This window comes from Taeniopygia guttata, chromosome 5, assembly GCF_048771995.1.
Source record: "Taeniopygia guttata chromosome 5, bTaeGut7.mat, whole genome shotgun sequence".
NCBI lineage: Eukaryota > Metazoa > Chordata > Aves > Passeriformes > Estrildidae > Taeniopygia > Taeniopygia guttata.
The window spans coordinates 52,322,640-52,343,460 of NC_133030.1; the positions used below are offsets into that span (position 1 = coordinate 52,322,640).

Consider the following 20,821-nt stretch of genomic DNA (forward strand, 5'->3'; position numbering starts at 1 on the left):
TTTCTATTGCTATGAAGTTCAGGTTTCCACATCAAGAAACCAAGGCAAGAATATTAATGAATTAGTAACAGATAGGAAACATAAAATATCATCTATAATTCCTTGAATTATAGAGACCAATCAAAGCTCAGATAACTTAGAAACATGAACCAACACCAATTTCTTTTTTTGCTCTTTTTTTTCACTTGTCAAAGCATAGTTTGTACCCTGTAGGGTGAAACTTTCATTATACTCCTTAGGGAAGAAGCACCAGCTTGCTGAAGTCACTTGTTTGCTTCTGGCTAAATCACCACTCCCTTCCTCAAGGTGAGGAGAGAGGGCAAGATCACCATAAAGCACTATTGAGATCTCAACAACTTCAAGAGACTCCAAACCAGCCTCTCAGGGCTGGTGGTAAACTGCATCGCCTAAGGGAGGGTAGCAATAAAATCTAGAGGCATCTTCAGGGCTGACAATCCTATCACTGCAGTCACATGCAATTACAGAGCTGGAGCAGCCAGCAGGAAAGGGGGTTGACAGTGACCAAGAAAGTGGAAAGGCCTGGGAGAAAGCAGACCAAACATTAGTAATGCAAAGTCAGTGCCTACATTGCTAAATCCACGCGTTACACAAAGAACCTTTGGCAACCACCGCTCAAGATGACTAACGTTTGCTCATGCTGACTTCAACGAAAATTAAGTGCCTGAGAAACTGCTACCTAGGGTGAGGAAGGGTATGCCTGCATGGTACCTGGCAGGCTGACAAAGCTCACCCTGCCTGCACTCCAGCCTGGCCAGGCGCAAGCCAGCACCAAGGCAGAGGACCTGTAGCTGTGGTTAGTACAACCCCAAACCCGAGCTAACCAGCCCTGCAGACAAACAGGGCTGGGGCTCCACATCCTCGCTCAGGCAGCTGTACAGCTTCCGCTGGAGCTTGGCTGGGCTCCAGTTGGCTTGAAGCATGGGCAGAGCAAGCTCATGTCTGCTTGCAAAATACTGCGCACACCTACCTTCACACAGACCTGACTTTCGCCCAAGAGGTTGAAGAAATGAAGAAAACTCACATGAAGCAGCCATTATGGATTCTTGGCATCTTCAAAAACTGGAGACTCTCTCTTTAGAGCCAAACCTGATTTGCCTTCTTAGCAGGCTCCAGGTTTTAAATACTTAATCTCAACAAAATAAAATTAATTGCATTTAAATCTTTCAGGTCCCCTCTTTTTTTTTTTTTTTTTATTATTAATTTCACATGTTCTCAATTACAGTAAATGTTAAAACCCATTATTTGATCCAAAATGCTCCAGTATCTCCATGCCTAAGCAAGAATTGTAGATATACGTGTCATGCATTTCAATTCTGACTACCTTGGGCCAAAATACTCTTACCTTCTGCAAGATAATTTGATGACTGCTGACCTGGATTGTGGGCCTAATCCAAGCCCAAAGCAACCACTTTCAACAGTAAATTCATTTTATGCCTTTTGTTCATGCAGCAACGTGACCAGACCAGATTTCTAGAGGCTGGGAACTTATTAACCAAGTTTGTACCCAAGCTCTTTGTTTTTTTCCTGCCTGTAAAATGGTCATATGCACCTGTGAGGGCTGATTAGGAGAAACCACAAAGAATAACTACGCTACACAATCTCAGGCAAGTAGGCAAGTTGCAGCATTTTTAAGGATTATCGCTCCACTTCTAAACCACCAAAATTCTATACTTCAGAGAGCAGAGCAATCAAGAAGCACTATGCTTTCTGACCCATACACAGCCTAAATCCTTAAAAGTATACATGTCAATGTGATGACCACTATAAGCTGGACACTTTATCCTGCTGTTTTTCAATCAAACCAGATTGCCACACCCCTTTCCAAAAATAATGACTAATGAAATGACTAAGAGGGATGGGTAACTGAAAAGAAGAGGCTGCAGGAATGACACAATACTGTGAAGTATTACTTCTGTCAGGGAAACTGGCACTGTTTTAGTATTTTTTATCCTTTCTCTTTGGGAACAAAATGCTAACCCAGCCTGGTCATTTTATTGCATAGGGGAGGGGAATTCCTCCTTGCAGCAGAAATCTCAGGACCACAAAGGAAAAAGTAAAGTAATCCAGTAGAGAAACAAAATGTTAGAGAAGCATATAAATTAGAACTTAAAGTAGGACTCAGAAAGGTGGCAAATGAAAACTGCATCAGAATCTTCTCTTGCTACTTATGGTACAAAAGATGTGAGAGAAGTGAGACAAGAGCATGGCAATTGCAAAAATGAATGGATTTGCCAGACTTTCTCTTACTGTCCTTGCCAAAATGCCCTGTTTTCTCCTGAAATACAACTTAACAGTGATCACGGAGCAAGCAACCTGACCTAAAGATTACTGAATTAATAGCAACTGATTCTCTGGGTAACTTCATCTAGGTCCTGCCCTGAAAGAGTTCCTTCATTCACTTACTATTTGATCATATTTCTTCTTAGAGTGCATCTCCATGGGTTCAATTTCTCTGAACATACAAGTATATTCACAATAATCCCGTTTAGGTTCTTGCACTGCTTGCTTTATCCACAAAACTCTTCTCCTGAGATTAAGCCTCACACATCCCCACTGCAGCCACAGTTCACAGAGAGATGGTGTGCTGAGGGCAGCAGCAAGAAAACCATTTCCACTGTCTTCCTAGTTCATCCCTTGAACTACAAAACTACCCCTGCTATAATTACTTGGATTTCATTGTTTATTGTTTGTTCAGTCTTCAAATTAGAAGTGCTCTGGGCTCCTTGGAATAAGAAGCTGCAGCTAAGTACTTGTAGTTGTTGTAATTATTAAGATCATTTATGAATAGAAGTGTCAAGGTAGATTCAGAACAAGTTCTTCTGAGGGCCATATATTTTCCAGGCATCCATCCATGCTGTTATATAGTATTAAGGTGTGAACAGGGAAAACCATGTACCCAGTCAGTGCTGTGTTTAAGTGGCCTGCCAATTCCAGCTAATCACCAAGTTATTTACTTCCAGTTTATTAGGCTGAAACTGCCACTAGCTGTTGGCAGCCTCTAATATACACATCTCACTTTCCTGGGGTCTCTTCAAGCACTGCTGTAATAAAAAAGCCATTTCTTCCAGTTTCAGATGCAAGAATTAGCACACAGAGCACCTCACAAGGCCAAGGCAAATTCTGATCTCAGTTACAAATGTGCAACCCCATTGATTTCCAGTGGCTTAATTTGCAATGGTCTTGAGCTGCTGTACCTGAGAGCACAATTTCATCCACTGTTTTCACAGAGAGGAGTAACAGCAATACTTCTTATGTATTTGTGAGTATTTTGAACACAGTAACAATTGGATAAACATCAATCACTATCAATGGCCCTCAGAGTCATTTACATCACATCCAATAAAACCCTGGACAAGCAATTCATCAAAAATTAGCCTAAATTATTTGCATTCATTTTATATACTTCAGTAGCTTTTTATTATTTTAGTATTTGAGCAACTCAGAAACTTCCACATCTTTATCCTCATAATATTCCCATCCAAGAGTGAAGAGCTGGAATTCCTTACTGAAGTGGGAGGCTTCCCATGGAGAAATTAAAGAACTTTTCCAAGATCACAGAGAAAATTCAGTGAAGGTTTGGATTTAGATTTCCCCATCCATAGGGAATAGGACAGGAAATACAAGAATCTTCTTTTATCAGTGCTTTTCACTGGATAATTATAAAAGCATATTGTAAATTCTCAAATTCTCTCACAATATTTTTCAACTTGTATTTTTGTATTTTAACCAGATGCAGGGTCCTTACATTGGGATCACTGGGGACCCCTAGACAAGAATGTTTTATTTTCTCCCACCTGTAAAAAAAGCCTGCTGTTGGTCTCCTACAGCTGCTTTTTCCAAGGAACACTCCCTGTGCGGTGTTTTCCTTTGATTTTAGATGCATGATTAAACCTTACAGCCATGCCTGCAGTTGTGTAAGGCCAACAGAGTATTTGTCCATGCAGAGCAAACAAGAGATTCCTGATGCTAAGCCTGAGGTGTGCACTGAGCTATGAGCACCACGTGAAGTTCCCAACCCCATTACACCTTCCCACTGCCAACATGCGGGAGTTCCACAATTTGCCCAGGGCCAGACACACCTTCATTCAGAGGAAAACCTGCTAAGAAGCAGCCAGAGAAAACCAATACTTACTCATAACACATGTGTACTTGCTCAAGTGACCACTTCCAGGAACAATAAAATACTGCAGACAAGCCCTGTCCTGCAAAAATTACACACTCACAGCTCATTCTGCAGCCTGAGTTCATTGCTATGAGGAAAGCCACCATGTTATAAAAGATAGCTTTAAGAAAAGGGAGATATCTTTATAAAAGATATCACCCTTTTCTTAAAGATATTTTCTCATACTCCACATAAAGATGTAGGAGCAACCAGACAGGAGACCAGATAAAAAGAAATTGCAATATATATTGCTGACTGCATGGGCAGCTGTGCTCCATCTCTTAACTTCAGTACTGACTCTTCTCCAAAGAAATGAAGTTTGCCATGCATTACTCAGTGACCAATAATAATATCAGCTACATGAGTAACTCACCAGCTTAATTTAGGATAGTCATATTTGCACCATTTCCTGCCTATAAGAAAATAAAAGCTAAGAAGAGGGTGCAGAAAGCAAGAGAAGTAAAGACAAAAAGCAGATTTTTTTTTTAGTAACTTTAAAGTATGTCCTAATAGGGAGAGAGTTACCATTTACTTTATTTTGGTCCACTTTCTCATTTCCAGTCATTTTGTGAGATTTATCAGCTGGAAACTGTTGACATCATAGCATAGTCAGGTAGATATAAGTCAGGGAAAATCATCAAGAACAATCTGAATGCCCAGGTTTCATACCAGTTAAGTATAGTTTCTTTACCTGAAAAAGTCTCACTGCTCAGATCAGTACTGTCTGAAAAAAACAAAAATAAAAATAAAAAAAAAACAATACAAATAGTTATATTTGTAATTATTGTTTTTATAGTTGCACCCCAAACAAAAAAAAAAAAAGAGCTTGAAAAAACAGTCTCTTCTCTGTCCTCACCTGGCTGCTGTATGTAGAGCCCCACTGAAGTTCCAGGGGAACATGAGGTGATACTGCAAGTACTCTTCTTTGCTGTAATTTTGACATGAATACAGCACAAAAGCTGACATAGAGTTCTGGGATTCCAGTACCTGTCCTTCTCCATGACTCCTAATCCTTTCTCTGTGCCTTTCATCTTCCATCTCCCCTCCTCTCTCTCTTTCCCTCTCCTGCTGTACACACATCTCAGGTCAGCCTGATTTATTGATATCAAGGAAGAGTTATGTTGGTCTTTACATCTTTGTCTGTCCATCTGTGAAATAGTATTCTTGACAAAGACATTACCTGAATAGCAATTTTAAAAAGAGTAAAAATGCAACAGCTATTTCATACACACACACACAGAAAAATCAAAGTGACTAAATCTGTTATGTTTTCTCTCTAGCTCACAGTAATACTGGTGAGCATTTTAAAACTACTGGAAATATTTTTTTAAGAGTCTTTACAAAGAAAACACTCTCTGTGTTTTTGGAAACACTGACAATCCTACTGCCATTATCAGAATTTCCTGCCCTGGGCTAAAATGTCTCCTCCTCTGTGCACTGGCCGCTAACCTGCTGTTACACAGTGGCTGGGAAGGGGAGCTCCAGCAGCCCAGAGAACACAAGGGAGCCCTGCTTGTGAAAGGGATGAAAAGCATCCTTACTAAACTGGAGAGCCCATGCAAAAAGATCCCATCTGTACCTGCTTTACCTAAAAAGCTCTTGCACTTACTGTGTGCAGTGCATGTCAAAGTTGCCTGGATGATTAAAAAACTGATCTTGTGTGCCCAAGTCATTTAGTCTTTTACTCCTTTTACTGTCTGCTCTCCACAGATCTGCATGAGCTCAAGCTAGAAAACTCTGAAAAGCATTTGGCCTGGCTTGCCAGAAATGCCTGAGCACCTAGCCAGACCACCAATAGCAAAGACACCAGTATCAGCTTTGGTTTGGTTTTGTCGGGTGGCTTTTCAGGGATTGGGTTAACTTCAGAATCAGCACTGTGCACACAATGCACTAGCAACTGAGCTTACCAGCCCTTGGACAATATACCAACACTACTCCCTGAGCGAAAACTCAAAGTCCTTCTTGTCCTCAATTCATAGTGCCTCCCCCTAACCGGAGTTTGTCAAGTACTTCTGACAATTTGAGGATAACTCTGTCTTGTGTATAGACATTTCACAAGCAGAGAAAAACCTACCTGGGATATTTTATTTGATAACTGTTCACTCTATTCATGATAGGTGTGTGACTCTGAACAGTGTTTGGCATCTAACATCTCTCTTCTGATAGATAGCATTCTCTCAGCAACTTGCTCTCTGAGCCAGTGCAGGCAAGGAATGGGCAGCACACGTTCATCAAACTAACATCTGCTTTCAGTTCTCATTTATAGATATGGAATCCTTTCAACTGGACATTAATCTTTCTCTACAGCAGCAATTAGATCCTTGAGACAGATCAGAACAAATCAAATTAGCCTTATTTATTAAACAAAAAAATCCTAAGGAGTAAATAAAAATGATGGCAGACCATCCTCTGTGCATCAGCATAAAAATAAAATTAAGATACTGACACACAGGAGTCTAAAAGCTTTCAGGTGCTATTTTCAAAGCCTCAACTGTAACCAAATAGCAGAGGGCTCTACTGCAGAATGCCTCATGGATTATTTTAGCAATAAGGTATAATTGAAAGGATTATCATGAATGTAATGTTTCCCTTCCAAAAATTCCAGGAATGCAAAAATTAGTCTCATGTGCACTGCATGACTCATGTTTTTAATGATGGAGCTTCATTTTCACTCATGAGGTATTCAAGCCAGGGAATGTTACCACGAAATTCTCATTCTATTGACAAAGGAAAATCTTTTTTTTTTTTTTGTGCTACAGTTAAACAAAGCCTAAGAATTGTATCTTTAGAGAGACTGGCTTGGTTCAGCTTCAGGCAATGGACATCCTGTACTCCAAGAAGAGACACTGCCATCCCTGAGGGATTAAATTGATTGCCCTGAAGAGCTGAAATTCTACAGATTTGTCTCAAACCAAACAGAGCAGCTTCCTCTTGCTGGATTTTTCCAGTTTAACATGGCTGATAGCTTTAAGTGAGCAAGGTGGGAGACTCTGCCACATTTGCATGGAAATTAGTAGAAAAATATCTGTAAGTCACAAGATGAATGGACTTCCCTGAATGGAGAAGGTGCACAGCTATCCACCAAGCACCTGATACTCTTTCCTTGATCTGCTTTTTTCTAAAAGTAATTTCCATTTTTACTAAGGAAACATTTCAACATATTCATTAGAGAAAACTAGCACTGCCTAAATGAAGAGGAGTTCCCACCATCTATATTACATGTATCAGCAGCATTCCAAGGTTGTCTTTTACAATGGGAGCTAAATGTTAAGCAGATGAGAAGTTTCATGAAAGAATATGTTGGAGAACAGGAAACAGGGTTTTGCCATCCAAAACCAAAATGATCCTCATCTGCTGGTGCCATAGATCATAAAGCTGATCATCTGCTCTCATCCAGAAAGCCCCATCCCACGCTGGGCTGCCTTTGCTGCTGGAGAGCACAAGGGTGGGACAAGCAGGTCTGGAGGAAATGTGATTCTGCTGCATGCCTTAAAAAGCTGTGCTGCTTTAGCGCCTTTGTTCTCAGCATCTGTTCAGGGTGTCCATGGGTGGGATGCATGGGAAGGAGGAAGAGGCTTTTTCCAGTGAACCCATCCAACCTTTCCTTCAATATCCAGAGACGCTCATGCTGATCCTTCAATCTCCCTTCCTCAACTCTACATACACCTGACTAATAACAGCAGAGATACCATCTGGGGTTAGCTCATTACATGTTTATTACTCCTCTGTTTATTTCTTCATAAATATAAACTGTTGCTACCTGTGCAAGCCTGTGCATCTAGCCCAGTTCTGATGAGCCTTAAAAGCCCCAAATTGAAAATAGCCTAAAGATGTGAGAAATCACAGCCAGCATCACCACCAGTTAGCCAAGGTATGGAGAGAGAACCACTGCAACATGCAACATGTAGGGTAGGGGTTATATTTAAGATTTCCTGGCTCAAAGGTACTGTGTTAGCTGGTTAGATGTGGTTATAAATGGAAGCACCTGCTGACATTAATCACAATAATTTGGCGATGTGGCTACCAATGCAAAATTATAAAAGAGACAGTCACCTTGAAAACTTAAGTACAGTTTATCGTTGGCCAGGACAACTATCAGCCAGAGAAAATAACCTTTTCTTTGTGTTCTGTGACCTCATGCAAATGGAGATCTGAGGAAGAGAAGGAGGAAGGGAGTATGTTTTTTATATGATTGGATTTTTCATTTGGTTCAATGCAACTTCAAGAAATATTAATCTGTTCCTTCATTTAATTTCATCTGTACCACTGGCCAAGAGAAATGCACTAATTTATAAGTTGAAGCAAGCCTTGAGATAATGTCACCCACCATTCATCCAAATTTGTCACTAGCATCCCATTAAAGCCATAATTATTTTTTAATTAAAACTAAGGAAGCTGGCATGTGTGTGCCTACTTTATACATCTGTTATGGGTTAAAATAGCTTTTAAAAAATGTTTCTTTAGACCGCAGTCTTTTGTGGCCATGGCCTATGCCAAAGAAAACGCAAACTTGCTTATTTTCTCCATGGGGCGCAACACTGCCTATGTGTGCCTGAACAGATTCGACTGGCCGTGAAAAGAATTCTAAATAAAACACAAACATGGAATTTGGCAACGCCACAGAAGCGAGCTTAAGACTAATTCCAGCATGCGGACGGCTCTCACACAGCAAGTCTGGCTCCACTATAAATGAAACCAGGCTCTGTAAAATCGCCAGTAAAGTTTGAGTTAGAATTTAAAGAGACAGCACTCTTATTCCAAGGTCTAAGGGGGAAAAACACACACGTGCACGCACACACACATACCCCAGCTTATTAAGGAAATTCATGCTGGCTCAGTAAGTCTATACATTGCAAACTGTGTTTATTTTCAGCAGTCATTTCCATTTTAAAAAATGTGAAGTCAAAAAAAAAATACCACTAAAAAGAACAATTTCACTTTGGACTTGTTTTTTAGGAAAAAAGATGTGCTGTAACTATGACTTCGGGGACTACTGGCAGTGACAGCAACAAATGAAGGACCTACCTGATGGGAAAATCAAACTGTTATATATAAAATAAGAAAGAAAGATGAATGTCTAGGGAGGAGCAGGGTAAGGGAAAGGTGCAGATGGGCAGAAGCTCCATGGACAGAGTGGCCTGGGACAGAGCATCCTGTTCCCATCAGACAGCCAGCAAGCAGGATGGTGACTCACTGAGGCTTGCTGGGAGGGAGCTATATGCAATACAGCTCCATGCTGCTGTGTAGATGGAGAAATCTAACCCTGGGGCAATGAAATCCCCTGGGAAATACCTCCCCAGCAGTGCCAGCCAGTCCCAGAGAGCAAAGACATCTGTGAAGAAAGAGTGAGGAGAAAGTGAAAAAACAGCTTTCGCTCATCTTTACCTATTAAGGAGAATACAAATCTAAGAAATCTCCGTTTATAATCACAAGACACAGCCTGACAAACTTAGACAGAAAGGGCAAGGAGCAAATTATTTAAGCACTGATGGTACTGCCTCCCACACTCTTTCTCCCCCTTACAGCTCTGGATGATACCAGGTCACTGAATTAAAATTATATCTCAAGCGCTCACCTCAAACTGTGACCACTGTGGTTTTTCTCCAAAAGGAAGAGCAGAAGGGGAGATTTGCTGGCTAGAGATTTGCTCTAAATATGGGAAGAGCTCAGACATTTATGAGTGTGCTCAACTGCACTAATGAATGGTGACAGTGGTGATTGAAGCAGGAGCAGGATGGATGCAGCTTGCACAGCACTCTTCATGGAAAATGGGCAGGGAAAGCGTGAAGGAAATTGGGAAGGAATTTACAGCAATCTCAGAGGATCATTTTACAACTATTCTATGTATCTATTGATAATGATAGTGAAGTGTTTGGTTTCAATACACTGTGGAGCATTTAAGATTCTACCTCAAATTTACAGTGGAGGAATTAGTTCCATTTGACAGAAAAAAAAAATAGAGAAAGATTGATGTTTTTGGAATTAGTTTTTACAGGAAGGTAAAGTTACACACTAGTCTTGTACTTACTGTATGTCCACAACAGTCCTGTTCCCTGTTTAATCAACAGTTCGCACATTTTTATAAAGGATTTGGATTAATCAATCCATAAACAGTCAGATCCAATTTTAGACATACTTTACATTATAAGCCTGTCTGTGCCATAATAAGTTAACTTATTCTCTCTTTATTCAACCAGAAGAGATGAAAAAATAACAAAAAACTCTCTTAGAAGATGCAAACTGAAAAAAATAATTCCCCTGCAAGCAGAAGGCACTGCTGCTATACTGAAGTCTTAAAAGATTCCATGAATTTTGGGGTTTTACTCTCATCACCATGGGCAGTTTTAAATTATATGTGTTTTCCAACAACACTCTGACTCTTACTTAAATCTCTGTACATCCTGGAATTCCACAGACCATGTTCACCATTGGCAGAACAGTATAACATCACTGAAGTCAGAAAACACCTCACAGGAAGATGCTCAGCCAAGCATCCCCAGGCAGTCCCTAACCCATCTCTCAGGGGACTGTTGGCATGGTACAACCCACCCTGGGAGATCCACGTTTGTCACGCAGCCGGGAAGAGAGGTAAGGATCAGGTTTAGATCCGTGTCTCACGTGAAGTAATCTAGGTCGATACAGGACATGTAAGGAGCCAGCCTGACACACAGGAAGGATGGAATGCTCCTCTCACGTTGCCAAGGGGATGTACTGAAAATAATATATTTACAGTTGGCTTCAAATAACCAGGTGAGATCTAAACAAGAATTGAAGCTGCAGGTATGTTGTGCAAACCAGTTCTTCTCTAACCAGATGCCCCTTATATCCATAGCAAAGACAGTTTAGAAAGCACCATTTCATAGCACAATTCCAGCAACTGTCTCCTCATCTCCTTGCTTAGTGCCTGCATTAACCTCATTCCTGAAGTCCCAGGACCTCTGACTCATACAGCTGAATTCATAAAATATGCAAACCTTTGCTATTTGGGATTTTTGCCTGCTTCCTTCCAAATGCAATTTTTAGTGTCTCATTGAACCTGGCTTGCCCAGCCCATGCTATGGCAAGCTACATTAGCTGGAACAGGGGCCCAGAGAAATGGCTTGATTAAAGACAAAAACAAGAGGAAAATAAAAATACCAATTTATGTACCATACACTAGCCTACCAGATTTCTGTATGTACTGCAATAATTCTTGAAAAATCCTGTCCAAAAGAAGGCAAACAGCATAAAAAGGTATGTTGTTAACAGTTGCTCAGCTGTTTACTGCTCAGCAGAAAGAAGGACCAACATGCAGAACACAGGAACCCAGTGGGGCACACATGAGATGCATCAGCATGGCTTCTTTGACTCAAATCCCATTCTGAACATAAAGCATCCCATCTGAGCATAGAAGCCTTCCTTTTATCTATTTTTATGTAGCATTCCAAAAACAAGAGAGCAGAGGTCCTCTGAATTAGCTCTGGAGGGACACATGCTAATTTTTTTGCAGTTCTCTGGCCTAAACCTTAGCCACACCAGGAATAAATGATCCAGTTCCTCTAAAACAAATAAAATAAAATTAAGTGATTTCACTACAAAATATACAACACCTCATTGTTCTCTCCACCTTTCCCACTCTGGCTGGTGAACTAAAAAGCAGTTCTCATCACAACTATCTACACCGTACACCATGGTTTGCCCTACTTCCTTTGACTGAGCATTATATTTGTGCTCAAGAGGTTTATCTCTATTCTCACAAGCTGAACAGGCCAATTCACTTCCTGGCTCAGACACACAAACACATCCGCACAAATCTGACAGAAAGCGAGAAGAAAAGTGATGTCAAAAAGCTACTGCTGAAGGGGCAGGAGGAAACTCCATCCTGAATATGCCAGGTGAGGCTGTACAAGTGAACTGCTTAGCATATGTTATGTACAAATGAATGGCAATTTGCTGAGAAAAAGAAAGAATAATTGCAAACATTTATGCCTTGTGCACGTGTATTAAAAAAAAAAAAAAAAAAAACAAAAAAAACCCAGCTTTTAGAAAGCTGGTGCATTGCCCAACCAAAAGGCAAGGCACCTGACAAGCACTACTCCTAATTTTGTCGCTTTTTAGGTGATTGCTTCCTTCCTTCTCTTCCTGCAGTTGATTTCTTCTCTTTTTAGGAAGTGTTCACCAAGAGGCATTCAACTCTCTGAAAATGGGTGGGAAAACAGCGGTAGCAGGGAGGAGGCTGGTCCCATCCTGCAAACCATCCCTGGCAGTTACTCTGCTGCAGAAACATGAAAGCCATTCCCATCCCTTTGCTGAGCACGGACACACACCATGCTACAACTTCAAAAAGAGGTCTGCTCCTCCTTCAGTCAACCAAGGTGTTTCTGGACATAATGGCTGTGAGAGTCATGATGGTGCCCAAACCTTTCCCACTCTGCCTAATTAAAGCAGTCTTCACTTATGCAGTGGAAAGTACTGCCATGCAAAAAGAAGACCCTAATTTGTTTGGGTCTTCTGTCAGAGCAGCATAAACCATGTCATCAGTGGTGCCTCTTTGTAACCAAGTTACTCTCTCCCTTCCAAACTACCAGTACCCCCAAATGTTTAATGAATCAAGGGGGAAAAATGGGGTTATTACTAATGGGAACAACAAGACAGAACAAGGCACAAGAAAGAAGCCCTGCAATGAAAAGAAGAAAACTGTTCAATGAGATAGAATAGAATAGAAATGTCCTTCCCTTGCTTCTACATAAGCTCCCTTTTTACCTCATCTCCCACCTGATACCGCCAAAGCCTGTTTGTGCTTTAACAAATATGGATCTGTTGCTATTGTGCTCCCTTGGTCCTTACCTATATTCTGAAGTCACTTCTCCTAATTCAGCTATCACTCAGCAAACTCCAAAAGGACAAAAATTCATTCATTCCAATAAACAAATTCACCTTCATCCATCTTGTTCCTATATTTTTAAATTTGATTGTGGCCAGAGAATTGCTGGTTGGGAATTACCCTTCCCCCACTCTCACATACAGCCTTTAAAAATGCAAAATCTAGCCCTCTATTTCAATATTTCTGATGTCAGTGACCGGTGTCGGCTCTCCCCATACAGTAACTGCTTTAAAGCGCTGCATACAGCACTGCATTAAAAATTAATTACACATGCTATTTTATTGATAGTGCATAATGTAATGAGCACCAGCTGTGCTAAACATCCAAACTCCTTTTTAAGACAGCTATAAAAAAAGAAAGAAACTGCACTTCCAAATGCTTCTCCTGTCAGAGGAGAAAAACAGCAACATCTTGGATGGATTTGAAACAGGATTCTTTGATTTAGCTCTCCATTTGGAGCGTTTGAAGAGTTCAGACTCTCGGGCTCAGTGTAGTGGTATGCGATCGAGTTAACTCTCTCAATGTTGGAACCATTGTCCTTACTGCAGGCAACATTGCCTTGAACCTTTTCGCACCAAGACTACCAGATTCAGTTCCACCCATTAATATTGCAATTAAGGTCTTTTCTTTTTTCCTGGGATGTCTGGAAATGGCAAGCATCCGCTTTAAAGAACCTTTAAATATCACTATTGCTCCTGCTGGTTCTTAACTTGACATAATTAGGACTTAGAAAGTTATAGTGATCAGCCATCTGTCTAGAACAAAGTCACAGCCATGCTCACATTGCCAGCGACCCTGCCCCATGCAGCACCCTCATTTTAGTCACCTCTTTGCAATTTTAAGGTCTCTTTGCTGCCTCTTGGCAAACACACTATTCAGTCAAAAAACCAGTCTGTTTTAAATCCACTTATTTTGAGTTTGGATCTGATTTTAATACCTAGTGAGACAGGGAGCTGCCTAGACAGCAGGTCACATATGATTTTAATACTTGGATAGGTGAATGAACACAGAGATTGAGAGATAGGTGTAAAGATGGATGCATGCACTCAGACTGATGCATTACTCTTTTTAGTGTATATATCTCTCACACATCCCCGCACTCTGTAAGTACTGTCCACAAAGTCAATTCTACTATAGCACGCATTAAATATTTCACTAAAATAAATAAATACATGACTCACAAGGACATCTTTCCTGAATGTTAGCTAGTATTTTATGCAAACCTCTTATTTATGCAGCGAAATGAAAAGATACATTTACAAAGGCTCTCTGGGAAACTATAGATCTTTGTCTGTCCTCTGACATTTATACACTTATACCAAATTCCTCTTTCTCCTCTCAAAAAAAAGCATCAGAGAGAAATCCTTTTTTTTTTTTTTTGAAAGTCCACTCAGCAAAAAATGAAGAGTAGAGTATCAGCCATTGTCCTGGGACATGATGAGTTAGAAGGTTTTTGCTGGATGAGTTTGTATTCTCTGTTCTGATTACTGTTTTGTTTTCCATTGATCCTCCTGTGTTAATAAAACCCAGGCTAGAGCGAACAAAAGCTTGCTTCTTGCTCAAGTAAGAAACGTGCAAGTGCATACCATATCATTAACATAAAAGTTTTTGAAATAATACTTTTTTCTAGACAGACTGTATTAATTGCATCAAGCTTTTTACAGCAGGGTGGTCTAATCTAGCTCTTCTCTTTGGCTGACTCCAGTTATAAAACCAACATAAAATGAATACAGTGATATAATAGATGAAGGAAAAAGTATTCTTTTAAAACCTATGATTTAGTTACAGGGACTGCTTTTATCTTTACTGTCACCTTAATCTCTGCCAAGAAAACACCAGACTAGTTAAATGAAGCAGTAAGTAGAATTTCAGTAGCCAAGTAAATTGATATTAACTTTACAAGATGACTGTGATTTTCAGAATGTCCTAATGACTAACACAGCTGATTCCTTGAATTAGCAGGAGCTTGTTCCTCTCTTCTGAGATATGGCCCCATGCCTTCCTCTATTTTAGACCTTAAATTTCACAGTCCTGTCCATTAATCACTGCTGTCCATGCCCACTTGCTGTTTTTATACATGCAACTAAGTATTGTAATTGCTTTCCACCTCCTTCCATCAGCCTACATGTAGGAAGGAAGCAGTTTCACTGGTTAGATGAATATATGTGTATTGGACAGATTTAATTATCTTTACAGGGGTATATAAAACCCTCACTCGTAGGCCCAGGTCCAAAGAATTTGGACCAGGTATATATCTGAATGCAGGCACAGGGGATTAATTATTCTCTGTGCCATTACGATCCTCTTTGTCTTATGCTGATTACGATCCTCTTCCTGGGGCTTTTGCACCACAGCATCTTCAAGGCAGGGACTTTTTTCTTTGGAGAACACACTGTAAAGTGCCGTGCTCTTCTGCGCTGAGATTTTCGATGCTCGTTTCTCGTTAACTTTAATGGGAAATGGGCATCCAAATCTCTTAGGCAGCTTTGACAATTTAAGCCTTAATGTACAATATTAATAAATCAGCATCATAAAAAGAGCCTTATGAAGACGTATTGTGAAAAAATAGCCCCACAAAAAGCATTGCAGTGTATGTGTGCATGCACACAAGCATATACTTTTCTTTACATAATTATGTCTCTCAACAATCATTTATTTGCATGTCTCTGTTATGCAAAAAAAAAACTCCGTGTGTTTTATAGTTACTCTGAGCGGTTGCAATTCATTGAAATGAAATAAAAAGCAGGCTCAAAAAAAGCACCCTAATCTGGCAAGGGGTAAAGTAAAATGAATGCTTTGCCCATTTATATTTTAGATCCAAGCTACATAACCCTGCGAATTTCATTACTCTATTCCAACTTCTAATTAAATAGACACTAAAAACATTTGAATGGGAGAACCCAATTCAACTGACAAAAGCTTCTGGGGAAAAATATATAAATAAATAAATATATTGAGAGAGATTGAGCCAGTGGTAGAGATTTTTTTTTTTTTAATCACATGAAAAAATGTGGACCTTCACTTGCAAATTCCTTGTCCTGAGCTGCCTTGAACACAAATAATTGAACAAAGACAGAGAGACCACAATCAGCACTGGCTGAGCAACACAGTGGACATCCAAGCAAACCTCCCAGCACCATTTGCTGTGATTGAAACTATCATCAGCACATTTTCTAAAGATCACTGACAACTGTGGATGAGGCAGCACGACTTCCTCTGTGCATGACTGAACACTACTCAGCATCCCAGGCAATCACTCTTATCTGTGTCGGAGATTTCCAAACGCAGTTTTCACACATGTGTACCCCAAATCCCACCAGAAGCCAGACATTTGGCTTCTCCAGCACAAACTGTTGTGAGGGACTCTTGAGGGCCCAGTTTGTGAGTGTCCAGCAAAGATTTTGGAGTACCTGCAACTTCAAGCCATCAGAGTCTCAGTCTGCTTGAGAACTGCATGGAAAATCTCCAGGTCCTGAATTAAATAAATGCTGAAAAACAGGAAAGGTAAGAAATGATGAAGGATGAGGGGAGGCGGGAACTGCTGATGGCTTTTGTTCAAAGAAGTAACCAATTCCTCAGAAGCAAGAACAGGGCTGACAGAATAAAAGGCTAATCAAGTCAGACAGACAAGCTGATCTCTAAAGCTGGAGCAAGTGACTGTTGTAAATGTCTATATTAAAAAAAAAGGCACAATGCAGGGATTGTCACTAGACTATTAATCAACACAAAGAACTCACATTTCTATCATTTCCACAAAACATTTTGGGCAACAGAAAGAATCCATAACCCGTACGTGAGCCTAGGCTCACATACAGTGAATACTATGGGAGCTAAGAAAGGGTTAAGTAGATATAATCTCCTTTTTCAAGGGAAGAAAATGTTTCTTTCAAGCAGACCTTGACCAACTACTGTCATAAACATGTAGCATGCACTTTGATAAAACCTATTCTCTAAGTGTCGCAGACTGCAGCAGTAATTACAGGAAGCCATGATAACAGGTCTCCCTCTCCACAGATCTGGCATCGCTTTCCCAGCAAACAGGCAATTCCGCAGACTCACAGCACACAGCTCCAAAGTGAGAACTCCAAGTACACAAAGTACAAAAGCCTCACCTTCCCCACATTCTTTAATAAGTTATTCCTTCCTTCCTTCCTTTTCTATTTTTAGGTGTACTTGCCTCCATTCCTACTAGCTGCTGGCATCAGAAGTAAGAGGAAACCAGGGTATCCAATTCAGTGTTACAACGATGTGCCCCTGCGAAGACATGTAAGTGCATACTACACCAGTGAAGACAGAGGACAGCAAAACAGAAGACCAGTTCCAGTTTGGTTTACTGGTTCCTGGGAGGAGAGAAGGCAGGGAAGCTTTCTGACTTTCTGATCGAACGCTCACCATTTGCAAGAACCTGTCTCGACATCCGTCTAGGGCCAGTTGGTCAGTCTGCCGAGGCTGATAAAGCAGAATTTCATTAAAACAGCATCCTCTGCCATACTGAATGCAGCAGCTTGGATAGAAAATGTAACCAGACCCTGGATTTACTGATGGCACCTCACCACACAGCACATTGCTACAAACCCAGACCCTGTGCACCAGTGCGAGCAGATGGATGGAGGCTGAGCATCTTTCAGGCAGCAAGGGCGCCTTCACTGTATGCCCTGAGCTTCACCCAGGACCTACACAGCACCCTGCAGAGTGCTCTTAGCCTCCTCCTGAGAATATTTTATCTTTCAAGACCCAGGGTTTCCAAAATACAAATTTGAATCTCTTGCAAAACTTTATATCTCACTTTATTTCATCAATGAGAGACGTACAGGAGTATTCTCATGAGATACAGCATACTGTAGCCAAGTGGTACCAGTGCTTGTGGAAGGAAAAAGCTAGCACAACAAAGTTTTGCCAGCTTCAGGGAAGAAATGAGGAGCCATTTCCCAAAGGCTTTACTCCTAACAGTCATTGCTGTGTCTCTAAATCCTTTGGTCCTCACACTTTACTTTTCCAGCACCATTTAGGGAACTCCTTATTAAAACTACATGCACATTATCAGGGATGAGGGCTGTGGGATTTGGCCCACCACAGTGAGAGTCCATAAACATTTGTGGATTTTGCCACATCTGTACTTTCTTTAAAACCCTCCCCATTTTCACCTCACCAGTCCAGAGTTTGTCATAGACCAAGTCTTGCAACTGAGCCATGCTCAGAAACACCCACTGATTTCAAAGAGATCACTGGGTCTGAAATGATGGGGTCTGGTGACAATATGTCTATGTTCTCTTTGGCTAGCTTGGTGTGCCTTCATTTTCACTTTCCCCTCCTCATGGTGATAAAAGTCAAGCATCCAAAAGGAATAAAGGAAAAGAAAAACTGATGGGGTAAGAGGCCAGGGATGCATGGTGAGTTACCAAGGAGCATTTTCTCAAAGCAAGGGAGAAAATAGCATGGAGCACATATATCCTGCGTGCACATGGATGTAGAGGAGAGCCTTTAATATGAATGACTGAAGAGGAAGGGCAAAAAAGAAGAAAATAAAAATACTTCAGATGCTATCCAATTAAGCTTAAAATAAACAGCCTAGAGAGATGAAACCTTGATACTGGGGTATCACATTCTGCAAGGAGTCTCAGACATTTGTTCACAACATGGCACAAATGGCCCAGCAGTGGCCGCAGGTGACAACTGAGGGTGGGCAGGCAGGAAGGAGGGATGAGGAAATGGAGGGAGTCGCATGCCCTTTCCCAACTCCTCATCCTCTTCCAGGGTGGAGAAGGAAGGAGGAAGGGAAGTGGAGGGAGGAGGGCAGGTTAGGGAATTTTCTCTGCCTTCCCCATGTGACCCAGCAAAGGCAGCTCTCCCACAGCAAAGACGACATCACTTGGCAGCACTACTGACCTTCAGATAGCAACAAAAAAAAAAAGTATTTCTATTACCTGACAACTGACAATGACATCCAAATGTGCCTGACGTCTCAGTCTGAATCTCAGTCTGAGTCCCGCCAACTGAGACTGCACGTGCACCACAGCAGGGCAGGCTAAGGCAGGGCGGGAGGGAGGCCAGTGCGCGGAGAGGTGACGTGATCACGGATGTGTGAGGGTGGGAGGAGGCAGCTATGGGAGCCCCCGGCAGGTTTGCAGGCCTGGACGGCCCTGGAGAAAAAACAATAGAAAAAACTGTCAGTCGGATCTAAGTTTGAAGGGACAGAGGAGGCATCAAACAAGCGAAGTGGGGGCTGGCTGCCTAACGCACAACACGCTTGGTCTGAACCCCTCTCTGGGTCCGGCTGAGGCTGGTGGGCTCACGCTGGGTGGGGAAAGAATAAGAAGAGACCTGGAGGACCTGCGAACCCAGGCTGAGGGCCTGTGTGGGCGTGGAGCGGGGTGAAGGTGGGGGATAGCCAGCCCTGGCACAGAGCAGAGCCAGAGGCGGCGGACGTCGCCACCAGTGCTTGCTCAGGGACCGAATCAAAAGGGGGATAATTGTTTTACGGCTGTGCTAATGCACTGAGCTGACACAAAACTGGGCAGGCTTTCTGCCGAGCCGCTGCTGAAGCGGGCTCCACACACCAGCCCGGACAAAGTGCGGTGACTTAGAGCTCAAATGGCTTCAGTGAGGTGCCAGGAGCTGAGCTCCCAGAAGGAAGCCTTGGCGGCCATGTGCTGCCTTCCCGCTTGAGCTGCAGCCAGTTGTGCATTTTGCATGCCCCGATTATGCAGGCTGATTCCCTACTGAGCCTGCAAGGAAGGGAACAACCTTTTTCCTGGTAGCTAAAAGATGATATTGTAACCTATAACCTTATTATTTATTTTTAACCCCTCTAGGAATCACCTGCCATTTAAAAGCTGTATTTAAGAGTTTTCTCCTGCTCCGCTGGAAATGCTGGCTCCTCCTGGCACTAGTCCAAACTGAATTCTGTGGCTTTGAAAAATTAAGATACAAGTCTTAAATATCGACATACACCTGCACAAATACAGACACACACATACAGAATCATGTAGGAGTCACGTTTTTGGCTGGCACAACTTAGCAGACTTTAAAGGGAAGCTGAGTGAACAGCACTACTTTCCATTCATTGGGAATCCCAACCCCTCCATTTCAAACTATTCCTGCCACTTAGTTATTAGCTATTAGCTACTAATCAAGGCCAGTTTCTACATGAAGAAATGCGGTGGAGTAGTCACCATTAAAAAGTTGGCATTTGCCAACAGTTACCGCACAGTGGTAGATCAGAAACCACAGTTTCCCCCGTATTTAGATCAGGAAATATGTGTGCTAATTGTGGGGTACCTTCTGGCAAATGCTTTCTTTCTAAATGGTGGCATTTCTGGCTGCGCATGATTGTGCACCTTGCAGATAGATGCAAACACCATGGCAGCAAGCAGAAACATTTATCTGTGTTCCCTCCAATCCTAGCAAATACATTTCCCAAAGGAACCTACACTGTGGCAGCAAGGAATAATATTTATCCATGCTCCTTCTGACCCTAAATATGCAACATTCTCCAAGGGAGCCTCTCCACCTTGAGAGTCCCTATTTGGAAACCAGGCCTGCATGTTGATCTGACAGCTACACATGTGAGGCAAATGGGGATACTTCATCCTTGGCACAGCATCCAGCGCTCCAGTCTGCAAGGACTGCATTTGATTTTGGCGTTTATCTTAAATGGCTAAGAGACCACCAGTGCAAAACATTTGTGTGAAGCTTTTGCCAAAACCACAAGTGAAGAGTCTAAATTCCCTGTGTAAATACTCGAGCTTCAAGCATCGAGGATAAAATTTGTGCTG

General features: G+C 41.6%; 1 protein-coding gene across 8 annotated transcripts in view; it reads right to left on the minus strand.

The window, feature by feature from the left end:
* Positions 1 to 20,821, minus strand: part of BCL11B (BCL11 transcription factor B) — a 98,192-nt gene that overhangs the window by 35,496 nt on the left and 41,875 nt on the right. For 5 of the 8 annotated variants that reach the window (XM_072930394.1, XM_012574317.5, XM_030274951.4 and 2 more), the window contains exon 3: positions 18,971 to 19,186. The exons of 2 other annotated variants lie outside the window; for them this stretch is intronic. In XM_072930394.1, coding sequence (XP_072786495.1) covers positions 18,971 to 19,186 — 216 coding nt within the window. Of the gene's footprint in view, positions 1 to 4,874; positions 4,908 to 18,970; positions 19,187 to 20,821 lie in introns of all 8 variants that reach the window. One more of the 8 variants, XM_072930390.1, reaches the window with a different exon arrangement.